At 41.2% G+C, this 16,603-nt stretch overlaps 1 protein-coding gene across 6 annotated transcripts in view; it reads left to right on the top strand.

Moving 5' to 3' along the window:
• Nucleotides 1-16,603, top strand: part of Arhgap18 (Rho GTPase activating protein 18) — a 211,318-nt gene that overhangs the window by 137,593 nt on the left and 57,122 nt on the right. For all 6 annotated transcript variants that reach the window (XM_050138106.1, XM_050138105.1, XM_050138108.1 and 3 more), the window contains exons 2-4: nt 6,340-6,542; nt 10,156-10,391; nt 14,130-14,193. In XM_050138106.1, coding sequence (XP_049994063.1) covers nt 6,340-6,542; nt 10,156-10,391; nt 14,130-14,193 — 503 coding nt within the window. The remainder of the gene's footprint in view (nt 1-6,339; nt 6,543-10,155; nt 10,392-14,129; nt 14,194-16,603) is intronic.

The following is a 16,603-nucleotide window of genomic DNA, read 5'->3' as shown; positions in this document are numbered from 1 at the left end:
TTCTGGGCCTGAGTAGTTGCAGGGTTGGTCAGCCGGCCAGCCATCCCCTGTCCTCAGCACCAGGGTGAGCTCTCCAACATTGCTCACCCCTGGCAGCAATAAGAAAGGGGAGGGGTCATTTCTCCTACTTTCATGTCCTCAAGTTTTGATCTCCCACACTTGGACCATCTGGTCCAGTTCTACTGTGTTGCCCAAGAGAGGTGCAGGGCCCACTTTCCTGAATGTTGCAGCTGCTAAGAGCCAGGGTAGCTCCCTTGCCCACCATAGGTGGCAGGGGCAAGGTGGGGGCATCTTTCCCACGCTCTCCCCACCACATGGCCAATGAGGGGGGAGTGTGACTGGCTACCTCACTCTCACCGTCTTGGGTCAAGCTCACCCTTCCTCTGTTAACAGAGTCAGCTCTGTGCTGCCACTGAGAGGATCAGGGCCCGCTTTCCTCAGTGCTGCAGCTGTTAAGGGGCAGGGGAGGGTCGCCTCCCTCATCTGTTGCAGGCAGCAAGGGACTTGGGAGTAAAGAAGGACATCTGTCCCCTCACCAGATCACCACATAACGGATGAGTAGTGGGGGCAGCTCTCCCATGCTCAGAACTTCAGGGCTACCTCACCCACACCTCCTCCAGCAGGGCCAGTTCCACCGTGCTGTCCAGAGGAGATGTAGGGTCTGTTCTCCTCAAGTGTTGCAGCTGGTAAAGGGGCAAGACACAGGACTCATTCTATCGAGTGCTGCAGTTGATAAGGGGTTGAGTTAGGTCCCTCAACCTGCTGCAAGTGGTGAGCGGTGTGGTGAGGAGGGTACCTTTCCCTCACCTATGCCACATGTTGTCCAAGAGGGCCATGACCTTCTATCTCATTCTCACACCCTCAGGGACAGTTCTCTCATGCCCAAGTGAACAGGGTCACCTCTATAGTGCTGCCCAGATGAGGTGCAAGATCCTCTCACCTTAAAATCTTCAGCTAGTGAGGGGCAGGACCAGTTCTCCCTAGCATGGCAGACAGTGAGGGGTGGGGCTGACTTTGTGCAGCTCTATTCTTTCTGCCTTTTGTGGCATCAGGAACTACGATCACCAACAGAGAACAAGGCTGCATCAGAGTCATGAACTCAGACATGAGCCCCAGCAGTTACCCAGGCCCAGATATCACCGTGGCTCTGAGTGGCAATCAAGCCATCCACCTCAACCCACTCCTCACCTTTTTGCCTCTTCAGATATGCCTCTGTCCACAGGATAGGAGCCATTCGGTGTCTCTCTCCCATGCCACACCATATATTTGCTCTTCATAGTAGTGCCCATCTGCATGGTACCTTGCAGTGCCAGGTAGTGGGCCAGTATTCTGGGCACAGTGCCCCAGGTCCCGGTGTGGGTCTCCTTGTCCCACTTAGACCCTCAAGGCACTGGGCAGAACCATGATTCCTAATCAAAGAGATAATAGTGCCCAGAGGTGTTGGGCAGGCTCCAATTTGGTGCAGAGATGTTGCTGGAGTCCTCTCCTGGGCAAGGCTACAAAGCCCAGATTGTGATCTGTTGGGTTCTGCCTGCCCCAGCCACATGGCATGGGCAGAGGTGTATCATTTCAGTTTTTGTTCATTTGTTATTGGTTTGCCTGGAAGGATGTAGTTTTCTTCTTCTTCTTCTCCTCTTCCTTCCTCTCCTCCTCCTCCTTTTTTTTCTTCTTCCAAAAACTTATATTCTTTGTAAATGAAATATATTTATTTTTTCACTTTTAATACCTCATGTAATAATAATAGATAAAACATACAAAAGAGAAAGCTTTCTGGTTATCCTTAAAGCCTTTTGCCTATGTTAAAGGGTCTGTCATCCTAGTTTGAGAATTGGACTAGAGGATAAGTGATTCCTCTGAGTCTTAGAAGAGAGCACAAGTAGCCTTATTAAGACATAAAGGAGGGGGTCATATGTAGATACTGGTATAAGGGTTAGGAAGGACACCATGGCTATGACCTTTTTCTCATGACTAAGCATGAGACACTCTGGTAGGACTTCAGACTAAGGCTTTTGTTTGTTGCAGGTAGGAGGGTTAAATACAGGATCTCCTAGTTAACATATTTACCATGGAGGGACTTCCTGAGTCCTCAGTGTTATTGGTAGCTTTATTTATCTATTAAAGATAGGAAGATGGAGAAGTAGAGGTGATTGCCCTACCAAAGATCGTGCATTAAGGCAGTGGGAGAATCATTTGGTGCTTGGGTGTCTATATCTCTGCTGGCTGAATTGACAGTAGGATGCGTCATCGACCAGTCTACCGTGGCATCACCAATGACAGCCTTACCTTCCTGTAGAATACAAATTGTCCAATCATTTTTGCATTCTCTGTGACACAATAACAACCTGTGTGTGGTGGCACATGCCCGGAATCTCAGCACTTGGGAGGCCAAAAGGGTTGATGGCAAGTTGAAGGACAGTGTGGTCTTCAGAGTGATTATAAGGCCAGTGGGGGCTATATAGTAAGACTCTGTATCTAAAAGAACAAAAACACAAGCAAAAATAGGCATTCCTAATACATTGAAGAGTATAGATACATTTTAAATTTTTTGAACACATGAAAAAGTTATTAAGGCAAACTGAGAGAAGTTGTACCTGGGGAAAATATAGTGTTGCAAGAGGAGGCTATTTGTTTCATTCCTGGCTGCTCAGCAGCTCAGACCCAAAATAATTACACAGAAATTGTATTAATTAAATCACTGCTTGGCCCATTAGCTCTAGCTTCTTATTAGTTAACTCTTATATCTTAATTTAACTCATTTCTAGTAATCTCTGTATATCCACGTGACTGTGGCTTATTGGGTAAAGTTCCGAGCATCTGTCTCCAGTGGGGCTACATGGTTTCTCCCTGACTCTACCTCCTTTCTCCCAGCATTCAGTTTAGTTTTCCCTGCCTACCTCTATTCCCTGTGCAGGGCCAAGACAGTTTCTTTATTAACCAACGGTATTCACAGCATGCATAGGGGAATCCCACATCAATATAGTAAAGGTTCAGTTACCTTTATAAGCATAGAAGACATGGTAGCAAGGCGAAAAATGAACATTCTAGGAAGACCCTTAAGAGTCCATGAAAGTAAATATTTCTTGGTGGTTTTGGTGGCTATGAGAAAAGGTCAAGGGCAATGTGTGTATTAGAAAGAGTGTGACGTATGCACAATAAGACTGGGAGCCACTGGCAGACAACTTCCCTGAGAGGACTATTTTCATTTTGGTTATTGCAGTTGCTGGAGGTGAGTGAGGCAGGACTGCTTGAAGCCTCACAAAGGCTGCTGGAGGGAAGGAAAGAACTTCAAGAGTGGTTTGACAGCAGCAGGTCCTTAAGGCAGTTGGTAGCTGCCTGTGGTAGAGTCTTTGTTTCTTTGATTTCAGCACCACGTGCCAGCTGAGGTCGCGTGGAGATGAATTTTCTTCCACTCGGCTTCATTTCACTTAGCAGATGGAGCTTTATGATTGTGAACTCAATTTTCAGAATAAGTGTTAATAGAAAAGACACAGTCCTTAAAATAAAGAAGAGGAAATTGAGTAACTGGTCACTTATCAGGGCAGCTTTAAGATGGTTCTAGCCTCCCTGAAGGATAAATGTTAAGTATGTCCTCAAAAGATGTGAGACAGCATACTAGCTGGCCTCACCAGAAAGAAATGTTTGCATTAGAAGAAAAAAAAAACTAGATTCACAGAATTCAGCAAAGAGTGGTTTATTGCCAAACATTTGCTTATCCCATTCTCACCCTAATATTTAAAATAGAAAATCTGGTCCAACAATACTCACCAGTGATACAAAAGGAAAAGAAAAAGGAAAAGGCCCATGATTCATGGATTTTCCAGTTATCACAAGTTGATTCAGCGGCCAAATCCTAGCAAAGTCACAGTATTGAGTCACTTCATCAGCTCTGAGGTATGAGATTGGTGCTGTGTGCATGTTTGGAAGGCGGGGCTTGACAGAGAAGATACTTTTATGTAACAACGCTGTAACTCAGTGCTCTCAAATTTTTCTGCACATGCTATCTTAATGGAAATTTACTGGTACTTTCTTGCCAGAGCAATCACATTTCAGCAGGAGTGAAAGACTTAATGTTCTTCTGTTCAGGTGCACCACTTTCTTGTGTGCAGATAATCTACATTATTTGGTATTATTAGTTATTATACTTCTCACAGTTCATAGGACTTATTGTGGTCTTCAACAGGGACCATAGAGCCAGAGGTAGAAAACAAGAAAATGGCAGCCAATTTTATCCTCTAATGAGAGATAAAACAAAAGCAAAGGCATGATGCCTGCAAAGTTGTCATGAAATAGACAACAGCAAAAATGGGTGGGAAGCACAGTGAATCTGCTTTAGCTATCCAGGCAGGCTGATGAAGGAGGCAGGCCACACACAGGTGAGTGAAGCTTCTGAGCCTAGAAATGCAAACCTTCATAAGAGGGCTGACATTTTATGAACAGTTTACAAATCAAGACTGAAAATCCTACAGGGACAGCAGGACTCCACAGTGATAAATGGGGCCAGTCACCTGGCTTGGCGGTTGCATACCCAGTGTAAACAGTGTAAACAGGCTGAGTGGGCTAGAAGGGAGGAGGAGCCCTTGAGTTAATGATGAAGGAGGCCGATGATAGACACTGGATGAAAGAGATTGCCAGGCATTCTTTCCACTTCCTCTTGCTAACCCTGTCCCCGAAGCCCACTCAGGATGATGGCAGGAAACCAGAGGTATTGTTTGTGAGGTAGGGCATCTCACTGTACAGCCCAAGGTGGCTTTGAATTTGCAATCCTGCTGGCTTAGTCTACTGAGTGTTGAGATGACTAGGGTAGGGTTCTATACCCTACTCCATGGGGATTTGTCAATGATCCTTCTTTTTATTCTCACAATAATAACATACTGAAGATCTAAGAACCAGCCTTAATGAATATAACTTGCCTGGTACCATATCACAGCCTGGTAGCACATCACAGCTAATGGCTTGGTTGTGCTCCATTTTTCACACGTTCTTTGCCTTCTTTTTCCCCCCATAACAAACCATTTGGAATCCAACCAGATGGACTTGTCAGAGTTTAGGAACCCGCTCCTTCACATAGTGTTAGGGTCTTACTCTTTTAAATATCGGAAAGACCAGTTTCCATATGAGACTATGACTCATGGAATACTCAAAGAATTTTATTTTATTATGCTTCTCTTTATTTTCAATATGTACAAGAAATAAAACCAGTCTAGCAAGTATTGCTTCTTAGTAGTTCTTGGGAGATAAGAAAGCATTTGAAATTAGAATAATAAAACTCTTCTACCAATTATTATCCCCACTCAAATTGTAGTCTTTAAGAAGAAAAGAATTTTATATAAAGCGAAGACGCCAGAGATGAAAATGTACCTTTTTGAGGTACTTAAGGGTTGTTTTCTTTCTATCTGTAAATTACAAGGATAAAAATGTCTATTTTACATAGTTTTTTTTATTGCAAATTATCATAATTCCATTTCAGAAGTAGGTGGGATGTGAGTATCATGCAAACTAGTTTACTTGAATTCATAAAAATCTCACCGAAGGGCCAATAAGGCAGTCAGTAGGTAAAGACACTTGCTGACAAGCCTGGTGATCAGAGTTCAATCCCTGGGACGTACAGCACGGAAAGATAGAACTGATTTTCCCAAAGTGTCCTTTGACCTCCTCATACTTTCCTTGACCCGTGAACCCTCTCCTGCCCAATAAAGAAATGTAAGGGAAACAAGTCGCATACCAATTTATCTTTTGTTCATAAATAGCAAGAGACAATTTTAATTTGTTCAGAATTTCCAGTAAATGAGTATTTAGCCATGTTAGAAATTATTTACAAGTCACGAGTCCATTTATAGTTTTAAAAGTGCTTTCTTCAGTAGATTAGAACAGAAAATTTTGTAAGTCAACTTCTATATATTTCAGCACGAAAGATGAGATAGAAATTGAAATTAACCCTTCATTTACTGGAGGCAGTGATTGGCTATAAGTTGATTGAGTTTGAATATACATGTAATTGCTAAAAATTATGCATTATGTAAAATGTGTTCCTAATTTACTTGTGAATGGCCAATAACTTAGACTCACTTCATTACTTTCTAAATATAAAATTTTAGATTTAAATGAATCTAAGTGAAAGTGTAAGTTAGTAATTGCTCCTGGTTCTTTGTTCTTCTTTTCTGTAGAGCCTGAAATTCAGATGAATCACCAAACTGCTTCCCTTTTGGTGCCACTGACCATAAGTTAACAAAACAAGGGTGAACTTTAGTTCCCAGACTTCCCACCTTGGTGTTGTGATATTTTGGAAATAGTGCTCATTTCTCATGCTGCAATGAACCATATTTTATTCTGTATTTATAGTCGCAGATATGGCCAGTACACCATGAACCAAGAAAGCTCCACCAAAGTTAAAGAGAGGCTTCCGTTTGATCGATCGGGTTCCCAGGACTCTTTGGATGAAGTGTTGTCAATGGAGGACTACTGGACGGAACTAGAAAATATCAAGAAGTCTCATGAAAATCGCCAGGAAGGTCAAGAGGCCGTTGTTGTCAAAGAACCTGATGGTAATGACTAAGTGAATAACACTTGTGTGTATTAGTAGAAAATGGATGTCCAGAGAGGAAGGGAACCGACCCCAAGTAGTTGCCTTTGGACTTGATGGTTACTAAGCTGCAGCAGATTTAAGTCCAATTACCAGGTACAAGTGTTGTGAGCAAACTGAGTTTATAACAATGGCTAAGTCCATTCCATTAAAGATTCAGTGAGTTAGACTTGCTGTTTAAAGTCATCCATGCTGACTTTAATTCCTTCCATAATATCCTAGCCTCATGGCTATTTGGTCTTCAGGAAGTGTGGATGGTGACGGCAGGCTCTTTACGTTGCACTGATTCTGTTTTTCTATTTGTTAAGTAGCTGGATTTGTTAGAACTATGTTGGTTTGCAGTCTGTTTTCTTCTGAGACTTAGCTGGTGTAGCTCTTTCTGCTTTTTAAGGAAGAACAAATAAGTTCATTCTCCTTTTTCATATATGGTCATCCTTTCAGCATTTGAGGTTATTTCTCTTGTTTGTAGCCAATGGATTTGCACATTGCAGATGTGCATAAGACACCCGTGAGGTTTTGAGACATCAGGTAGACCTGGTCCTGTATCACTCAGTATCCAGATTGAAACAGCACAGTTTGCTTTGCCGATGGCAGGGTGCAGATTTGGATGCTAGAAGATAGCATTAGCATTTTCCGCTCCCTTAGTTGCTTCTTTCTAGAATTTAACATATAGATTTTGCTTACATTTTTTCCCAATGGTATTTTCTATATAATTCATTCACTATTATACTTGATATTCTGGAGAAAACATGCAATACTTGACCTTTAAAATATTTTTTTTTCTGCTGGGCAGTGGTGGCACACGCCTTTAATCCCAGCACTCGGGAGGCAGACAGGCAGATCTCTGGGAGTTCGAGGCCAGCCTGGTCTACAGAGCTAGTTCTGGGACGGGCACCAAAGCTACAGAGAAACCCTGTCTCAAAAAACCAAAAAATAAATAAATAAATAAAATAAAATAAAAAAATAAAAAATTTTTTACTAACTCCTTTAATACTTTAAAATTTTAAAAATTAAAATTAAAGACATCATCATATTTGTCATGCCAGATTTTGTCATCAAAACTGTGGCTTTCTTTCTATGCTCTCCATGAACTTGTATATATATGTTGGTGTATCAGTACATATATAAATGCCAAAAGATAATTTTATCAGTTCTGTGATCCACTAGTACACACATCTTTAACTTAGAGTCACTGAAGCAATGAATTAAAGTAACTCTATAAATAGGGTTTTCTCCTTTGCTACAATGTTGCTTTAAAAATAATTTACCAGTAGTAATCTGGGTCTACATAGGATCTCACTATGTAGCCCAGGATTACCTTGAACTTGTAATTCTCCTGCATCAGCCTTATAAGATCTGGGATCACGGGTATGTGTAATTGTACCAGGCTTGGATCCTTTCCTTAATTTAATATTTTTCAGGTTGATAAAAGAAAATCATATCAGCCAATCTGATTTCTCATATATTTTTCTGCCATTCTTTTCTAAATACATTATAAGAAAAACGTATCTTATTTGGAATAATTAATAAATATCATCTTCCAGTGTGGGTTTTAAGACAAAAGCAACTTGCCGGTTGCTCAGTAGGAAACACACATTTAAGTCTTATGTGTAAAAATGTACCTTTAGCTGTTTGAGAAATCTCCAAAGTTAAATTGAATTCACAGATGATGAAGAACAATGGGCATAATTTTATATACTCATTTTTCTTGGGCAATATTATTATTATTACTGTTATTGACATGATCTCACTATGTAGCCCTGGCTGTCTTGGAACTCACTATATAGACCAAGCTGGTCCTCCACTCATGGAGATCTGACTGCCTCTGCCCCTTGTGCTGAGATTAAAGGAGTGAGCCACCATGCCTGCTTTTCTTAGGTTTTAAATAGTTTGTTTTCCTTCTATTTTTAATGTACTAATAGCTATAATCATCTTGTTTTCCTTGTCATAATAATGTCAAGCCCCTCCCCCTCCCAGAACTCTGGGTTTATGCACCTGTGGTGTGTTTTATCTACTTAGCAGTAATGACAGTGACTGGCTGTTTTTCTCCTGGTCAGGGCTTTTGACACTTGATTTCTACACTCAAGGAGCTGCTCTGGTGTAGAAAGACAAAAATCATTCCCTAGTGCTACAGATGATAATATTTGCAAAGTGTCCTGACCTTTCAGTCTTGAAGTAGCTCTGGTGATCCTCATTTAGTTTACATAGAAAAAGGCAGAATTAACTTGAGGCTGCCTTGTTCAAACTGACATGGCTGTCAAGCTTCTGAAATGGACTACAGACGCTTCTGTGTCTTTTGTGACCTGCTATTACTTTTTTATTTCTCTCTATAAACATGGTGCTTGGAGTGACTCTAGACTGGTTTTCCATCTGTTTTTCTACAAGCTTCATTAGGCCTTAAAATACAGCATCCCTTGGTATCTAGGAATGATTGGTTCTAGGACCTCCAGAGCACCAGAAATCCACAGATATGTGTCTTATATAAAGACACAGAATTTGTGTAAACCTATCTACATACTCCTGTACACTTTAAATCAGTTCCGTGTTATTCATAGTACGTGCTAACATCCTAAAGTACATTATATAGGTGTGATATTGTGTTTAGGGGATGACAATAATTGAAATGTCTTCTTTAGTCAGGTCAGGTAGGGCTTGCAGGTGTCTGCAGAAGGAGATCAAAAATTTAGAGCCTGCCTGAGCTATGTAGTGAGACAGTGTCTAAAGAAAAACAAACGATCCCCCCACCAACAAAAATAAACAAATAAAACACATACAAAAAAAGGGAAAAAATAGTTCGTACCCATGTTCAGTTCAGACACATTTGCATTTAGTAATATATTCAATCCAGTTTCAGATGCAGAGACCACAGATGTGGAAGGAACTATATTTAAGTTACAGCCGAAATTTTACTTTCTGTGTTCTCAATCAATTATCTAGTTAGTTTTCACACAAGCTCTTTTGTTATTGTTGTTGAAAGAAATGTGCTTTAAAAAAATTCTTTAATATCTCCATTATCTCATTTGGAAAAAAAAAATTGGAAAATTTATTTTGAAATTGAATAGTTCCCCAATGCCCTGATATTTTTTTTCTTTTTACTAACTTGCCATATGCCTCACCAGCGACACAGAACCGAGAGAACAAACCCTTTTAGAGATTAATGTTGGACTCCAAGATAGCCTTGAATTTAAGCCAAGAAACTAGATCTGCCTGTGTGCTCTCAGCACCAACTTCCTGCGCCACCCACTGGGGCAAGTTCTCTCTTTATGGCTGGCTAGCCTCTAGAAGGAGCGCAGTACCGCCCTCCTTAGTTAATATGCAGGAAGTTGTGGAGGTTAATTACATGTGAAGCAATTTGAAAAATTTTAATTAAGTATATATGAAATTGACCCAAAATTTGCTATCACTATGGCCAGAGTAGATGGCAGTTGTCCAAGTTTCAGATAATGATTCTTAGCACTGGCTTAGTTGTAATAGAAGCGTTTCAGTCAGGATTTCTGATAGTTGCAAAGCATGAACGTTCTTATACTTTGTGGTTGTAAAATGACGTGTTTCTTTCTTTTACAAAACTATTTTAGAGGGAGAACTGGAAGAAGAATGGCTCAAGGAGGCTGGGTTGTCCAATCTCTTTGGAGAGTCCGCCGATGACCCCCAGGATAGCATCGCGTTTTTATCCACGCTCACCCGGACTCAGGCAGCAGCTGTTCAGAAACGGGTAGAAACGGTCTCCCAGACCCTGAGGAAGAAAAACAAACAGCACCACATTCCTGACGTCAGAGACATATTTGCTCAACAGAGAGAAGCACGAGAAAAAGTAAGATTCTTTACTGATAGGATGGCAAAGGCTGAAATGCTTGGACTCATCGGAACCAATCCAGTTCCTTCAAGATCATTGCAAACTGAATGAGCACCTAGCGTCTACCCTGTGTCAAAGCGCTGTGCCGGCAGTGTGCCAATGTTCTTGATTGACTTTTCCCATTCTAGAAGGTACCCAGGGAGGCAAATACCTAAGCAAGTTTAAATTCAGTGCAAAAATTCTGTGGTCGGTAGGATGGAGTCCTGGGAGCATTTAGATGTGCCTATAACACCACTGGGTGTGACAGAGTTGGGGTGAAGGCCTTCCACACAGCCTGCCTGCCAGTTGTTTCTGATAGAAAAGTGGGGGGGGGGCATGTTATTCCTTTTTTCTTTTCTTGGTTTTCTAAGACAGGTTTCAGCTGAGTAGCCCTGGTTGTCCTGGAACACACTCTGTAGCCAGTGTTTGCCTCTAACTCGCAGAGATCCCTCTGCCTCCCAAGTACAGAGGAATTAAAAGTATATGTTACCACTGCCTGGCCCTTATCTATTATTGCTAGAAGAAATCTTTGAATTTCCAACCAACTCAAGGATGAGTGGAAGTGGGGTTTGAGGAAACAGACGGCACCTGAACTGTGACGTTGGGACCTTGAGAAAGGAATACCCTCTTTGTGGCAAACTTTCGGCACCTTCCATGGCATAGAGATTTGAGTTGAGACAAACTCAGATGGTTAGTGTTTTCATGGAAGATGCTGGATTAGGGGTGGAAACAGAAGAATGGTAACTAAAGAGATTTTAGGGAGATGGTAGAAGTAGTAGACCCATGTGGCCCTCACAGTGCTGTGCAGAATAGCTAGTTGATAGATCATTGCTTATCTGTGAGGAAATAAGGGGCTTGCATTGCACTGAAATGATCACACTTATGCAAGTCTTGCTACCAACAAGGAAAAGTCAGCTGAACTAAATGGTGTTTTTAAGAGCACAGAAAATTTGCCTTCTGGCCCCATCAGCTCTGGTTTAGAAAACCCACTGAAGTCATTGGGAGGGTAACAAAAGGATTCTTGAATAATGGTTCTAATGACAACATTAGCAATAGCAATTGCTGCCACAGCTACTGAGCTAACGGCTTCACCTGCTTTATCTCATTGAATCCACACAGCTGCCTTATGACTGAGGTGTTATCATTGCCATCCTATGGCTGAGGTTCATAGACTTTAAGCAACATGCTCAATGTCCCGTAGATGCTAAACCCAATTTTGTCTGACTTTAAAGTGTTCTTCCTCCTGCTGTATTTCCACTTCCAAACATGACTCTGATGCTGAGCAGCCTGAATTTGAGAACCCATTTATAGTATAAGCAAAGGGCAATAAAATTTTCATGATTCTTCATAAAGAGTAGAATGGAAGAGCTTATATTTAAGGCACCTTTTTTTTGGGGGGGGGGCTGTTGTTGTGTAGAAAGCCTTTACTTTTTGCAATCATTTTGCTCTTCTGCAAAAGTCCTTTCAGTTACAGGCTATTATTCTCCTTGCATGGCCAGCTGTGGATCAAACTCAGCCCGTTTCCAGGAATTCAGGGTCACTAGATTGCTCCAGGCACTTGTATAAGTTGCTTGTTTGCTTACTAACCAGTGGTTATTTGGGACATCTACCAGGGCTGAAGGACGGAACTAGGTTTCCAGATATAGAAAAATGAATGATAAAGCTATACAATATGACATTTCTTTCCTAATTAAAAAGCATTGCTTCCTCCCTGGCTCTGTCCACCTAGAAAACTCAGAGAATGTGGAAAGCAGGAATGGGCAGAAAGCTGAACTTTAATAATTTGTGGTGTGGGATTCCTGCCAGTCTCGAGGACAATGTTGTTACTTGGTGCTGGAAGAAACATTATTTTTTCAGCAAATTCCTGGAAAAGTCTAACCCATGTGGTTTAGAATCTGAAATAATTGGTTTTTATTATCTGCTGGTCTCATTAAGAGAGACATAACACAAGTGTATTAAGATAATGCTTTCGTTTGCTGGACACTTTTAATTGAAATACACCACCCTCTAGAAGATGATCTTCCATTCCCCATCCCTAAAGCATCTATTGTTGTGGCTCTTCTGTTCTGGAATAAATGTGTATTCAGCTTTTCCAGTGTCCACACTTAAGCATGAAGTTCATGCTGACACCAGGAAATTTAATACCTAAATGTATCCATCTGCATGCCTATCTTCCGTTACTAACAAAAACACTCTGACCACATACTCTAAATATATATCTATATGTAAAAGTAGAATCCCTAAGCCGGGCGGTGGTGGCACATGCCTTTAATCCCAGCACTTGGGAGGCAGAGGCAGGCAGATCTCTGAGTTAGAGACCAGCCTGGTCTACAAGAGCTAGTTGCAGGATAGGCTCCTAAGCTGCAGAGAAACCCTGTCTGGAAAAAAAAAAAAAAAAAAAAAAAAAAAGAATTCCTGACTCTGTTCACTGTGCCATGAAAGGCCAATCCTCTACAGACTTATAGACAGAAGGAAGCAGAATGTCATATTGCAGTCAACTAAGGTATACCTTTGAACACGCCGTGTGTCACGTCTGTGACATGCCACTTGCTGTTCATTGTCTTCAGCACTACAGGCATCTAGCTCATATGTTAATGAGTTATTGGCACTAGCCCTCGTGATTTTTGTAAAACTGTGGGTGAGGGAGAAGGGTCTTTTGTGGGTAACAGCTTGAGGTTCATTGTGTTTAGAGGAAAGTAGGAGGGCTAATTATTTTTAATGTAGAAATGGAATCCAGTAGAGTGATTATCAAAAATAATGCACTCAAATAGGCCTCTTTGTATGCTTGCCCGAGACTCCCTTTCCTGATCTTCTAAAACCCTCTGGAAATGGAAGAATTGCTGTCTGACCACAGGCATGGGTGGAGTCAATCCTGGCTCACTGTGTTTATCCACCCCTGAAGGGCCATCTTTGTAGGTCAACCCCACTCTCTAAAATAGACGCAAAAGTAGGAGGGCACTTGTTTGGGATCAGAGGGAGGTTCCCATAAGAGTGAGGGGGAATAAGAGAAGGTCCTGGGAATATTGAATATGATTAAAATATATGCTTATGTGAATTTATAAAAATATTTTAAAACCAGTGTCAAAAGATATGTATAATACAGTGATTTCTTTATCATCACTATCACTTATTACACATTTTTATTGTGCTTCCCATAGTAAGCTCATATCTACTTGCAATTGCTCCTTTCATTCTGCTGAATATTTAGGCAAACATGGGTCTTTAGGTCTGTGTGATTTGCCTGTTCTAGACTTTTTCATAAACATGGAATTATAATATACATGGCTGTCTATTTCTTTCACATAGCATAATATTTTCAGAGTTTATTCATGTTGAAGCATGATTTGGAAGTTTAATTTTTGTTGTTGTTGCTAAATACTATGTCATGGCGACAGTAGACCACATATATCCACTTACCACTGGTATTGCTAACATTTCTTCTTCATCTAGACAGTGGTGTTTCACATGACAGGGGTGCTCTTGGCATCTTTTCTGTTCCCAATTGTGTTTGGTATATGTCTCACTGTTACAGGTAATCACACGCTTGTTGGAGGATTGTCTATTAATGGTAACCTTGGCACTTTGTCCCCTCACTGTGACTTGTATAAGTCTGAGTACATCTCTTGTTCTCTGAAGGTTAGGATGGTATTATTTACAACACCATGTTCTCCAGTTGTGAGTTGGGAGATGACTAAGTGGCTCCTTTTCTGTGTTTAGTCTCCAGATGGCTCAGAATCGCAGTCAATCGGAACAAACGAAAACAAAAGCCAAGGAAAAGAGGGTATGTCAGACCTGTGCTCTTGATTGTTCCCTTTAATTGCTATAACACAGTTGTCACTCAAACATGTTACCTTCATTCTACTAAGCAACTTCTATTAAAATATTAATGTTAGGTAAATAAAGATAAATGTATGATTCTGGATGTAGGGTTGGCCCTTTATCTTTTTTATGTGTATTCCCATCTGATCCAAATCTGTATATACATCTTCCTGACTGTTTATCATATCAAAATAGTGTGTAGAGCTTTGTACTTCATTCAGTACACCCATGAATTCTCCCTGGTGGGTGTTACTCTCGGTCCATTTTACAGATGAGAGAACTGAGGTTTGGACTTGGAAAGCTATGTTCCCAAGACCATGCATCCGGGATGTGGAGTTTCAGTGTCTTGTTCATGAATCATAAGCTCCAATTCAACAAGGGGTTTTATTTTCAGGAGTTTTAGAGAAACCTTTAAGAAAAAAAAGTTTTTCTTTTTTTTTGAAATTGATTATAATTTTCTTTCTCATTAAACATTTCTTATTTCAGAGATGAATTAGAGATTCAATGTCTAGAAGAAAATGAATACAAAGATTCTATTGAGCACCACTAAGGAAAAGGTTACAGCTTTTGTGTTTATAAGAAGGGAAAATGTCCTTGGCTAAGATCCTAAATTGAAGCTTAAAGAAAAAGTCTTCAAGTTACTTAAACACTAACACAGATGAGCTGTGTGTTGGTTATTACTCACGTCTTAGTGTCTGAGGCATCTGTGCGTGATAGTGTTGCTTTGGGTTTGGCAGTAGCAGGGTCACAGAGTGGTTGTCAGGTAACGAGAGGCCTGGGAAGCCTTCCCAGCCTTCCTCTAGATATCACTCATTAGGAAAAACTTACAAGGGATGTTCTGAAAATCTGAGAGCAGATATCATCTTTGTTTCGTCAGAATTTTCTCAATACTTCTCTTTTAAAATATGGAAAAAATTAATAAAATATTTTTAATAAAACTACTTAAAATATGAAGGCATGCAATACACACATGAACATCATGAGTCTGAGTATGTGTGCGTGCAAGTGTGCATACACACATACCCCTGTAAAAATAGTTTCTTCTTCCTCTTTTGGAGGCCTCTGTAGCTATCATGTGTTGTATCAGAATGAACTGCTGGGTATTTCCCCCTGTCTGTGTGCCAGCAGACACTGAAGTGGCAAGCAAGCTGGCTGTGCCAGTCCTAGCCTTCTAGAGAGCTTGGGTCCTCAGAGAGACAGACGACTCTTTTGTGCCAGTGTCAATATACTTTGGGCTTTGGAGAAGAGTGCCTGCCAGTTGTTTAACAGATATTGAGGAAAACATTGTCCTTTCTTCGTGTTTTCCTCTCTTGCCCGAGATCATAATGTTGGCTCTATCAACAAACGTTTTATGAGACAACTCCATTATATGAGCACTTTCGGGCTGAGATTGCAGCAGGCGGGGGAGAGGTGACAAACTTGTGGCCTGATTCACATCTGTTTCTGCTGGAAGGCTGAGCAGTTGGGGTCAGGCTGCCAAGCACATAGCCAGTCCAGTCACCTGGTGGCCGCTGCTGCACCTGTTCGGAGAATGCCCTACTCTTTTGTTTATCAGTGAACGGATGGTGATTTGAACACGTTGGAAAGTTCAGAAAGAAATTATAGAGTTTTTATTTGTTTGGTTGTCACGGTCACTGCGAGAAAACACTAATCAAAGGCAGCTTGAGGGAAGAAAGAGTTGAGTGGGCTTACAGATTACAGCCCGTCATCCAGGGAAGCCAAGGCAGGAACCGAAGACGAGACCATAGGCGGTTGGTGCTGATTGGCTGGCTCCCAGGTTCATGTGAAGCTATGTTTCTCAAGCGATCTGGGGACACCTGCCAAGCGATTGCATTACCAACAGTAGGCTGAATCCTCCTACATCAATCAGCAATCAAGGAAATGCCCCACAGACTTGCCCACAAGCCAATCTGATGGAGGCGATTTCACAATTAAGATTCCATATTCCCAGGTGTCTTAAGATGATCATCAAGGTCAGCCATGTGTATATGCATGGAAACACTATCTGGAGTTTTGTAAAAGGGAGGCTGGTTCTGATTAAAATCTCAAACCACGAGTGTCAGTCTGATCTAAATGTTTCCCACACACTTGAGTTTTTATTGCAATCAAGACAACCTATTTTGGGGCAAAACATATAGCTCCACAGTTAAGAGCACCCTGGTTCCATTCCCAACACCCACAACCAACAGCTCCCAGCTATCTGTAAGGTCAGTTCCAGGGACTTTAACATCCTCTTCTGGGCATGGCAGGCATGTGACGCAGAGACATATGTATACTAAACAGTAATATAAATAAAATAAAGATCTTTTTTTTTAAATATTTTTTATTGAAAAAAAATTTCCGCCTCCTCCCCGCCTCCCATTTCCCTCCCC

The sequence above is a fragment of the Alexandromys fortis genome, unplaced genomic scaffold (genome assembly GCF_014885135.2).
Source record: "Alexandromys fortis isolate MF-2015 unplaced genomic scaffold, M_Fortis_MF-2015_v1.1 scaffold_14, whole genome shotgun sequence".
Classification (NCBI taxonomy): Eukaryota; Metazoa; Chordata; class Mammalia; order Rodentia; family Cricetidae; genus Alexandromys; species Alexandromys fortis.
This window is presented reverse-complemented; position numbering and strand designations above follow the sequence as displayed.